At 33.1% G+C, this 12,822-nt stretch overlaps 1 protein-coding gene across 1 annotated transcript in view; it reads right to left on the reverse strand.

The window, feature by feature from the left end:
- Nucleotides 1–670: 670 nt before the first annotated feature.
- SEMA3D (semaphorin 3D) overlaps nucleotides 671–12,822 on the reverse strand; it is a 188,297-nt gene continuing 176,145 nt past the window's right edge. The window contains exons 17-18 of the mRNA XM_023639099.2: nucleotides 11,953–12,092; nucleotides 671–5,000 (exon numbers count right to left, since the gene is read on the reverse strand). Coding sequence (XP_023494867.1) covers nucleotides 4,575–5,000; nucleotides 11,953–12,092 — 566 coding nt within the window. The 3' untranslated portion in view covers nucleotides 671–4,574. The remainder of the gene's footprint in view (nucleotides 5,001–11,952; nucleotides 12,093–12,822) is intronic.

A 12,822-nucleotide genomic window follows, 5' to 3' on the forward strand; every position in this document is an offset into this window, starting at 1 on the left:
GTGTTGTATTTTGTTTACAGTAACAGCTTGAACATGATCTAGGACCTAAGAGTGACCTATGTTAAATTATTTTTTCTCTTAAAGATTATACATTACTGTAAACGCTTATGTTTGAGGCTTGTTAGAGCACTCAAAAAACTTAACATTTCTCTACATAAAATCTCTACACATTATTTTATTACCAGGTTTAGGGGGATGTTATAATATTATCTATTTGTAAATATAAAATATACTTCATGTGTGTACCATACTGGCAAGAAATACAAATTTTCTCTAAAAGAAATTCAAGAAATGTCTTTTGAGAGCAAAAACAAAAACTTTAGCTTGCTCCTTTAATAAACTATACAGTTAAACATATAGCTGAGTATTTTAAAATGGGATTTAATTGGAAATCTTAAAAGCAGTTACTTGTATAGTAATGTTCATTTCAGTCCACCAAAGTCTAAATTTAAATCGCAATGAAGTTTAACTACATAATTGTATTAATTGGGGGGAGACACATTCTTTCCTTTTATAAGGGAAATTATTGCACACTTACAGTGCAAAATATATCTACTGAAAATTATCAGAATGCATTTTCTTTGGTATTTGATTCAGTGCAATTCTATGTGTAAAATTCGGCTACTGTGTTTCGGGCTTGAAAACAAAACTAGCACACAAACCAACACTCTGTTTATAAATATAAAACACTAATGTTTGTGTTTTATTATAATACAATCAAAATATACATTTAACAATTTTCAATTATTTTAGATTACAAGACTACGTTTCTTTTAAAATAGCAAAACTGTAAATTCAAAATTGATTGCTAACCACTTACGAAAATCAAATTACATGATTAACTGACAGATTTTGCCCTTCCTAAAAAATCATCTATCTCAAACTTACCATAAATACTTTATACTAAAAAATATTTAAATGAGAGGTACAAGTCACGTGCATGTTCCTGCTTTTGCACTGTCAAATCTTGGAATTTTAGATCTTATTTTTTAACCTCACATGTAAGCTAAATTACTTTAATATCAGGGTCTTATACTGTGAGAAAAAGAAATTTTTCTATAAAAACATTTCAAATATCTATTTTTTTCTAAACTATCCATTCCCAATAAGGCTAAAAATTCCATGGTGTTGTCTAAGACAAATGTAACATTCAAAAGGGAAGATATTTCAGTTTTGATTTCCATTTGTTCTTATGATATATATGAAATATATCTCGCATTTAAGTTTAAAATATCAGTGTTTAACTGATGTTCTTGTTCAACTTAATATTTTGTGGACATCTGGATGATATCAAATTATCTTTGAAAATTTAATTTTGATGTTGAAAAACAGGCACTAGCCACCGTAGACTTATTCTTTTGGTTGAGTCTATACAATTCAGCAGGAACAAAACTTAAAAGAATATGAAGAACCAAAGTATAGACCATAGGCAAAATTTAAGAGTAAGAGCATTTTGCAGGCAGCATATTGTAAATGAGCATTATTTAGCCAACAGATGAAATTTGGTGTGAATTATAATTCTTCTACTACTGTTGTGGCTTTTGCAAAATCTAAATTTCTCTATGACTATTTTTCCATCTCTTAAGTAATTTGGTTGTTTTCAAAAATGTTTATTCAATAATACGAATGTAGTGTTTTGAGCTCTTTAAGGAAAAAAAGTTCTACATAAATTAATTACTTAGACTATCCATTTCTAAACAAACTCTGAAAATTCCCAATAAATTTAATGTAAATGAATGCAAACATGCAGGATTCCACTTAGCAGCATAAATAGCTGGAATGAAATGCAGGCGAGAATATGCAAGTCAAAGATATATGTATTCAAAACAGGAGAGAAAAATATGAAACCAAGAATAAACACAGACATTTTAAGACCTCTCCAAAGAGAGCTGATTCCTTAGCAAAAGTATTTGAAACTATTAACTATAATTTTATTTTTCATTATTTCAAAGAAAACTTGGTAAAATCCTCAGTGGTGATGAAGTATATATTGTGTCTCATCTTTAGATTTAACATAATCACACTGTTCCTATAAGTAAGGCAATTAAAAGATTAAAAAATTAATTATAGCTTAGATGTCCTCTATCTTTATAAATATATATAAATCTTTGACCATATGTTTTATTATATGACATTTTATTTTCCTAACAATATTTCAAATATATTTTAAGTAATTATCATAAATTAATAGTTTTAGATCCAAAGCAGCCAGAATATTAGCTGTAAAGTAAAACAGGTTCCCCAAATTTGGTCTGAATAACTAGGATCAGAAAGAAGTAATTAAAGAATGGTTTGGACATCCATATTTTGATGAAAACCAAATTTATTTTCACAAGTCAATCCTAACATTTGAGCTTCATGTAATTTTCTCAAAGCCATCGACAATTTGATCATTACCGTCTGATATACAAATATTTGGAAGTTTTTAAAAAATTAAATCTTCTCCCACATATTTGCTTTGAGCTTCCTGTGAGTTCTTGGGACACTTTAACCCAGAAAATAAATAATTATAAACACTCTTGTTATGATATTCAGTCAGCAGTCTGATCTTGCTGCTCTTCTTATGCATTACTTTTTAAGAATGACTTATTCTGGTTCACTTTTTTTAAAACCTACATTTCTTAAGTTTTCCTTATAGTGAAACATCTACAAATATTTATGAGTATCATTTCAAAAGGGCTACTTAACCTCATAGATCAGTGTGACTACCTTGAGATAGGTAAGCGATGCAAATAAAATGAACATGTGAGAGAGAAAACGTTTTGAACAAAGCCAGTCACAAACATGATACTGAGCTCTGTAATAAGTTGCCCTCTAATCACACGGGTTCTCATAGGTTTTTCTTTCAAGACATGTAGAAGGCATGAGAAACGAGCAATGTCTGTTTAGTTTTTTGAAACGCTGCCTTCCATGTGAGGAAGTGACTAATTTTTCATTTCACACTAAAAAGGGCATGAAAAGGCAAAACAGAAGAAGGCTAAGGGTTTTGTGTTCTATAAAGGAAAGGTGAGTCCTGCTTAAACAGGCAGGAAACATACCAAACATATTCAGAGGGGAAGTAATTTGGAAACATTTGAAAGTGCTACTGAAATATGAAAAATGTTTATGTCAATGTTGTGAGTTTTTCTTTACATGCAATAGGCTTATTTATGATTAAATTACTAAAACAATGCTACTTGAATTACAGCATATAATCTCAGAAATGCAAAAAGATTATGTGACAATGTCAAAGAGTTAATTTAACCCTTTCCGTTGTTAAAATTCTTGCATTTGTTCTGTTATTCAACAAATATATATCCCCAATCCCCACCACTGCTGTCTACCTAATTCTATCATCTCCCTATATATATATAGTTTTTTCCTACTCACTCAGATAAAATCCAATAATCCAATATTCAGGAAAGAATAAAGGCAGTAAATGGAAATAACTTACAGAGTATGATTTATTTTTAGAAAAAAGAAATATATACTAAAATCACATTGGTTGTGAATAAAATTTGTGTTCATTCTTCCCATGATCCTTTAGAAAATTTACTTTTCCTCAGACTTTTGCTAGCAGTTTACTACAATCTAGATTTTTTTTAACAGATGGATTGCAAATTGACCACTACTTATACTCCAGTGAATAAAGCTACATTACATTTCTCCCACTTTATTTGTGATTGTTCTTCCTTTCTGTGGTGATATGAGTTTTCCCCAAAGCCAGAATTTATGGCTGTCTTTCCTGCTGTCTCTTAACAAGTCCCATCTGCATGCCTTCCCATTAGGATGCAGTATACATCACGATGTTTCCCTTATTTTATTAAAATGTTTTCCCATGTCTTATTAAAATATTTATTAAACCTCTGTCTCTGTAAAGCTCAGAATATATTCTAAAAACACATAACTGAGCACCAACTTCTCTCTATGAACCTGTTACTCCTGACAAGTCATAAGGAATCCTGGGAGGAGCATTTATACCCTTCAGTAAATCAATGCTGCAGTGCATTAAATGGAAGCTTTGGGGGCTGAAGAAATAATGCACCTCTCCAGATTCCCAATCCATGCACCAAAAGTGAATGGCTCACTGGGAAAGTTTCTGTTGATTATGTGAGCTGTATGAATTTGTGTCTTCCCTCCAGTTTCTACCACAAGGCAGCCAGTTCTAGAGGGGAATCATATATCTGTTCATAAGAACATATAGCACAACTCCATGGTAAGCCCCATGCTTAATGGCCATGAAAGGGAAATAAAGCACCTTACTACAATATCAAATTTGATGCCTGCTTAGCTCAATTATTTACATGACAAATTCAAAAACTCAGAAGAACATAAAAACATTTACAAATTTAAAACCCCTGTTTTGAGGATAATTCTGATACTTCGCAGGTACAAGTTTAGTTCATGGAAAACTGGTTCAGATGAATTATTTGCCCTTACTATGCCATATTCACCACAGATAATCTTATTTAGATTTTGTTCTTGTGCCTTAGCAAAATTTCATGGAAAGCTCTTTTGAGTCAGTTTAAGGGATATACAAAACAGAAGACAGTATTTTTGCAGGTAAGACTTCTTTCTTTAAATTAAATAGAAAACTACGTGGCCACAGCTCCAGGAAGCTCATCCAGGTTTCTGTGATGTCTTCGATTTCGTTTCTTCTTCATTTCCTGCATGTGCTTCCACTTTGGGCCGCCCTTATTTCGCTGTCTCCGCTTCTCCCTGTGCCACATCTGTTCGCAGTACTGGTCGAGGCTGAAGTTTGGGCTGCTAAGGATTTGGATGTAGTCTTTGTATCTCAACCGTGACTCAGCCAACAGATCCTTGACCTGCCCCTCGTCGTGCTGTGCCCTCTGGGTATTTTGCATCTGTTCATTCTCAATGACATTCAAAGTCAGCTTCACTATGGTGTGGATAAAAGTGTGCTCCTGTGCTTTGCAGTAATATATCCCAGAGTCCTTCTTCTGCAAACTTCGAATCAGTAGCCCATATTCTGTTTTGATGATCCTTTCATCGGGTTTCAACTGCAGAATTGGAAAAATGTAGGTAATAAATGAAAAACAGAGAGGGCTATGAGCAAATGAAAACAGGTTATGTAGTTTTACTTAGATGAACCTAAAAGATATATTCCCTCTCTGTCATCAAGCATACTATTGTCAGCTATAGTCAAAGAGAGAGAAAAAATTCAACTAATAGACCCCAAATATGCATGTTTGCGTCTTATGATGTCTGACCGAACCTTTGGAATACAGTTAGTTTTTCTCCCAGTCTACAGATAGGAATGAAAAGCTGTGAAAATTAATGAAGTAAAACTGGAAACTATCAACTGACCATATTTACTTATTTAAGAACACCAACTGGTCTCTGAATTTCAGAGCTGGAATGTGACTTTGACAATCATTGTGCAGAAGAAGAGCTTTAGCGCATGTTACCACCTGTAATGTAGAATAGAACAATGATCCCAAAAGGAGTTAACTCTGTTTTCTACATATGGCCAAATAAATGATATGAATAGCATATGGAAGCTGTAAGTGGTGACCTGTTAAAAGTAAAGTGGAAAGGCATGGATACAGCTTTTTGGATGTTAGAGCTGTACCTGAGTAGGACCATAGTCAGAAGGTTAGCAACATTTAAAGCTGAATTTCCCTCTTTATTATGGATTGAGTTTTGATACTGTGTGTATCTGTGATACTTTAGACTATCTCATTTGTGGAAATATTTGCCATACCTGGATATACTATAGCATGGTAATGTGATTTCAAGTGTGAGAAAGTTCAATGAACAAAAAGAACCTCTCTGAAAAGTGATGCTCTTTACCCTTTGAAGCAGTAGTACTGAAAGACAATTCAGACATTTAAGCTTGCCTGGCCCACAATCTGGTGTGAATAGGAAACCTATCTTCAATAAAACTAGAGGCATGTTTACCAACACAGGAGGCTTGTTTAATGCAGACTATTGTTGAGTGGCTCAGCATTAAGTAGAATAACAACAACAACAACAACAAAGAAGTCTGGAAGATTTCCCAGTTTACACATCTGCCCCTATATTGTAGACTTTTAGTTGATGGAAATCGAGGAGGCATAAAGATGGCTAAATTAAATTTATTCACAGTGGGTGGACCATACTCTGCAGCTTTATGTGAAAAATATGTAGGAAAAATCCCTCCAATTCTCGAAATATGAGAAAAGGAAAAGCAACATCTCTGGCTACCAGCCCAGTTAACTAACAAATATATGGCCAACCACCCTCTGTGCCAGAGAAGTGCAGCTGGCGGGGTACCATGTGAGGCCAAAGGCAGGTCACAGCTCAGATCCCTGGTTAACGAGGCCGAATGGTCTCCAGCCCCGCCTTCACTCTACACTGAATCAACACCATCCCGGTTTTGTTTGTTTGTTTGTTTCCCTTACTTTGTTCATTTGCTGAGTTGGGTGTGTAGTATTTTTTTCCCAGTGGATTTATTCTAAAGGCCTAGACATCTTAAAATGCTATTGTTATACAAACTAACATTGAATTTACTTACATTCTCAGAAACTATAGTAGTCTCATGTCTAAACTAAATGTGAATTTGAACCAGTAGGGTTCTAAAGGGCCAATCTTAAGCAGAAATATCAATCTCAAATTTAACACACTGTATATTTTCCTTTAAATAATTTTATTGTAGAAATTATTTTTTAAAACTTAAATACATCTTAGATTATCACATTCTGACTCCAGAGTCTAGGTTCTCATCCCGGTATGATCTGCTTCCTAGGATTACTCATTTATCTTTCCCAGTTGGTTTCCCATTTATCAAGTTGGTGAAAGAGCATATGGTGTATTTGCGGGGTTAAAAGTAAAGCTGTTTGAAAGTTAAAACGTGAAGTATTACTAGCAATATTATAGACCACTGCCATGTTGCTGGAGAGGTGATGTTCTGAAGCCTTTATTTCTGTAATTCTCTTAATAGAAAATGGCCTGTAGTTATTAGCATGACAATCAAAGTGGCTGACTTCAGTTCCGGTTCATCTCTAGATTTCCTTCTCATAATTGGTATTCTTGCTAATATTTAAACTGAATTTACTGTGGCTTTTAGAGATTGTCACAGCAGTTCTGACTCACTACTTTTTATTGTTCTCTTTAATATTCTGACAGGAAGAAATTATGATTTTGATTTCACACATATTACACAACACTTCATCATTATTTTTGCTATTCTCTTTTTGTATCCTGTTTACATTGTTTTACTCTGAAGTGAGGTTCCTTTCCCTCCTTTCTAGTCTACTTCTGTCCCTACAGGACTCAGTTTCATAAACACCTGGCATTTCATTATTCCATCATGATCCTTTACCTTTCCTTTCTTCCATGGAAGGCTTAATTTTTCCTGGGTTTTTTACCTACAGATTTAAATCTTGCTTCAATAAACTTCTTTCTGGATTTATCTAATGTCTACTAGATCATTTGAGTGACTTTTTCTTTCTAAAATTTTAAAATATGCCTTTAATGAAATGGCATGTCTAAGGAAATACATTTTGAATTGATACATTTTCATAGGATTTTTGCAATCTAGAGACAGAAATATGTGACCCAGAAATTAGGTGGTTGATTAACATTTGCCTACTTTACATTCTCATTCTCTGCAATGCTTTCATTCCATGCTGGAATAGGATGCATTATTCAGACTGTATCTCGACAGCAAAATGTCAGCACAGTTAATTTAGAAAATTCAGCTCCTGTACAAAGAAAGAATGTAACCTCCAGCCACTGATTTAAACTCATGGAATTTTCTCCATTCTAGAAGTGATAAGTAAAAACCTCCTCAGCCTTACAAATCAAGATCACGCTTGAACAGGGGTCGATTACCCATTTGCCTAATGTGAACAAGGATAATATATTCGGCATTATTAAATGCGGATCTTCAGTGAAGGGCAATTCATTTCAAACGAGAAGAGTAACATGGAAAGGGACAAAGGACATTTAGGTACTAAGCAGCAGGTAAAGGTCAGGGACTTCATTCTCTGATAATAGCAGCCTAATGGTAATTCCTTTGCAGATAAATTCACCTGTCAGTTCTTTCACAGCTAAAGCATTGCACCTGTCTTGGAAGTGTCTTCAAGAATATCTCCTTTTTTCAACAAACACAGAAGGAAGACATTTCAAAATAGTGCTCAGGCAACTGGCTCATTATTTAAAAGAAAAAAAATCAAATTTATACATAACTAACCCAAAGATTAATTATTATCTTTGAGTAAATGCAAATATAAAGTGTAAGCTGTAATTGTGAAAATAAAATCATAAAATAACTAGAAAATATATATTTGCTGTTTTATCAGGGAAGGAATTTCTAAGTATAATAAGTGAGAAATCATACACATATAAATCAACAGATTAGTCTATATAAAATATAAAACTTTTGTATCTAAGGAACACAGAAAAATTTCAGATATATAAAATATAATAAAAAGTTACTTATAATATGTATAAAACTAAAAAGTTCATATCTATAATATATAAAGGGATTGTTAAAATAATTTTTAAATGAATATATCAATGTAAACTAAACAAATGACAGGTAAGGCAATTCACCAAATACAACTGAAACCAACAGCCAAGAAACATGAGAAAGTGAGTTCACATCCACTAATATTCAAAGAAATAGAGGCTAAGACAGTGTGCTATTTTTCATATCAAACTGGTAATGATTTTCATAAATTATAATACACAATTTTGCCTCAGGAGTTCAGAGAAGGCACTAATATGGAGATTTTGATGGGAAATTAGCAATATACAGTTGTTTATCCAAAGCTATAAAAATAATTAAAGCCTTTAACTCACTTATTTTACATCTAGCAATTTGCCCTAAGAAAATAGTTAGACAAGTAGAGAAAGATTTAGATATAGGGAAGCTGACTCGTTTTTAAAGAGGATACATGAACTATTTAAATAAAGCATAGACCACCCATGGATGCCCATGCCATCAGGGTGGTGGGGGTGGATGACAGCAAAAACCTGGCATGAAAATTGAATGATAAGAGAAAATGCTCACAATGTAATGGTTAGTAGGAAAATCCCCTGGGATAGACATCAAAATAGTATTTGTGCTCACTTACACTTAGTGGCCTTATAGTTCTTTATGTATTACCACATTTTCAAAACCACTTATAATGCTTTACAATAAAAAGAACAACAATAAAACAAAGACCTACAAATAGAAAAATGTAAATATTTGAAGATGTTTTCACAATATTTAAAAAAATCTACAGAAAAATATACTACCACAAATGGCAAAAGGTATTGCCTCTTTTATTCATTCAGATCCCAAAAGTTCCACAGAAGCTTGGGGACTGCTGAGTAACTTGCTAAGTTACAGCATAAACATCATCAGTTTCAAGAACAGCTTTATAAGAAAGTCAGCAGATAACTGCCTTATGACCTCGCCAACAGCACCCAACCGTGAAACAGCTCAGTAAGGAAATGTTCTCCTCCTGGCAGAGAATAACCTGGTGACAGCCTCTGTGCCACAGGAGATCCTGGTCCCTCCCTCAGGCTTATTTGAGGGGAGGAAAGATTCCAGACTGTGACCTTTTTGGTAAGGAGCAGAAGGTATCCTGCTGGGAAAAATGCTTCAAATGCAGTCTGGATTTTGCCCCTTTCCTCAGCTCGGGAAGCAGTATTGTGTATCCTGGACAATGTATAACTACCTATTTACAAAGATAGATGAAAATGCCAGTTGAAATATTACAGCTACAATACTTTTAAATAAAATTCAATAAATATACTATTTCTGCTCCATTGAAATTCATGGAGCGTGGTAACACCATGACTGTATGATATACTATTAAAAGGTCCATTAAAGTAAAGCATAGCATTTTCAGGAACATAAGAGATGTGAATGTAAACATGCATAGGCAAATATATGTACCTATAACTAGGAGATTACTCCAATCAGAGAACCATATTTTTCTAAAAGTCAGACTAAATTTTCCATAGGAAAAATCATTACTAAAGAATTATATTTAACTAAAAAGAAATTATCAAACTTTATTAACTATAAAATTAAAACTACTGGTTGGGATGTTTAAAAGTAAAATATGCAATGTAATTAAAAGAAAAACTGCATGTTAAAAAAATTTAGGTAACATTCATCCAATATTTCTTGGATAAAAGGTAGATGCTTTATATTTCAAAATTACATAATCACTTCCATGTCAGATAATACTTGAATATATATTGGTAAAAATGGGACCTTTAAAATAAACATTTAGAATAAATACGGATACGGTGTAATCTAAGAATTTATGGATGTCAGTAATGATGAAGAATCAAGTTTTAGTGGAGAAATTTGACATAATAAAGAATGGAGTTATTCCCTTGGTATTAAGCATGTAAAGAGTTAACATTTTGATAGAAAAATTTATTCTTGAAGATCTTAGATGAAGAGAATGATATTAACTTCTTAATGTAATAGTGGAACATATATTTAAATTAAATTAATTTATGATAAAATTTGATTTAGAAGGTTTCTCAACCTAACACTACTGACATTTGGGGCCAGATAATTCTTGAATGTGAGAGATTGTGCATTGCAGTATGTTTAGCATCATCCTTGACCTCTACCCACTAGATGCCGGCAGTACTCTCCACCCACCCACCCAGTTGTGACAACCAAAAATGCCTCCAGATATTGCCAAATGTGGACTCTCTGGGAGCAAAATCACCTGAGGTTGAGAACCACTATTCTACACTAATGCTTGACTGATTACATATACTATTTTAAATGTTCATAGACTCATCGAGGAGGCTGATATTTTAGAGAGCATTTGGTCCACCTACTTACATGACAGAGAAACGAGGTGTTAGAGAAGTCATAACCAGCTCATGAATCCTCAGCAGTCAAGCTGAACACATGATCAGTGTTATTTCCTATTTCATACATCCTCCCTGATAGAGAATATCTGCAATTTTATATGCATATTTTACACTTGTGAGTAACCCTCTGCTTTGAAATTCACATTCTCATATGTGTTTTCTCATTTTATTTCCAAAGTAACTTTCGAATTTATGTTGTTCACATTAGAAAATTCTGGCCCACAGGGGCTCAGTGATATTACCTGAGGACACAGGACCGTGATTCAACTCAAGACATCTAATTCTGAATCCTGTGTTCATTCCTTTACTCATTACAGTGTCCTTAGTTTAATATTGGGAATTTTAGAACTCTAGACTGAGTATTATTGGTTTCTCTTAGGCACTGAAATAGAAAAATAAAAATTCTGCTAATTAATCTTCATTTCATGACATTCAAATAATATTAATATAGGATTCCTCAGACTACACAAACTCATCTAAGTTCACTAACATATGTAACCTATCTCCCTCATAAAATCTCTGTGATATGTTGCAATCACACGTATATGTCAACAAGATTGAAACAGAAAGTCAAAAGATGAAAAAAATACCCCTATTACTTTTCTCTCTGTTGATTTAATTTTAATACATAAGAGTGAAAAAGTACATATGTCCAGATACTTATCCAACTTGTTCATATGATATGATAAAGATAGATATTTATATTTTTAAACATACTTGACATGTTTCATTTTATGATTTAAATCAAACACAATATGAATTAAAATTTAGTCATTGTGCTACTGTGGGGGGAAAATCTTGTGTTCTTGTTCCTGATGAGGGAATTGTTCTAAAATGTAGACAATCTATGAGAAATAAAAATTTGAAAAGAACCACGTAAACTTCTTTTTAAAAATTCAATATTCTTTTAACTATATTTTATTAACACATTGGTATTGAATTGGCCTACTCTTATTCAAAGGCATTGTTACCTTTGACGTTAGTGAGTATAAACTGTTATTTTCCTTTTTATCAAACAGTGATGAGAGTACCATATGGCACTAAAAGTTGAACATCTCTCACAACCAAAACCTGATTTAAGTTTTACACTATTTCCTTCAAGGTGAGCATTCTTTGATGACTATAACTTACCTCCTCTCGATGTTCATCTCCTGACCACTGGATATACCACTTAATAGATGCTTGTTGGGATTTAGGTATACATTCTAGAAAGGTTGAATTAAATTCAATGCCAAAAATCACCTTTTCATCAGCAGTTTCATGACTAATGCCTGGAAAGCAAACATAGAATAGGAGATTACCCTTGACCTGATTTTAAAAGCAATGGGAAAATAGACTGATTTAGAACAGATGCCATGGGAGAACGATTCATACACATTATTAAAAAGAAAGGAAATCCATGCTATAATATTGTTACCTAAGAGTCAAATATTATCTAACAAAGTGATTTTTAAAACTCCATCTCTACATTGCAATTTCTACTCTTTCATCAATATATTAACAATTTGCAATTGATTTTTTAAAATAAGAATTCACAAGATCTAATTCTAAACATTGAGTCTCTTTCTCTGAGCTGAATTGAATAAAACTTTAGCATCTTTTAATGCTTTAACACCTTTTAGTTTGTACAAAATATAACCAATTTTGTAGATAGCTCTGGAAGAACAATTTACTTCATATTTAAATGGAAATTCTATCATGAAATGGTCCACAGAGCCGACCACATAACAGTAAGAAATTCTGAGGTCAGAAAAGTAAGTACAGTGGTCCATACTTGATGAAATTCTATAATGATGATAATAGATGCTCTAATACCCAGAATCTGAACCTTATCTGTATTATTTGCCAAAAAATGTTCTCTTTTATTCAAAGAGGGATACTTTAACCCAACATGGATTTGCTGTAAGATAGTTAATGGGATGCTAAAGGAGCAGTATCTCAGATACCCTATTCTTGTAAATCAACTGCACCATCTGAAATACATTCCATCCAGAGTAGCCA

The sequence above is a fragment of the Equus caballus genome, chromosome 4 (genome assembly GCF_041296265.1).
Source record: "Equus caballus isolate H_3958 breed thoroughbred chromosome 4, TB-T2T, whole genome shotgun sequence".
Classification (NCBI taxonomy): domain Eukaryota; kingdom Metazoa; phylum Chordata; class Mammalia; order Perissodactyla; family Equidae; genus Equus; species Equus caballus.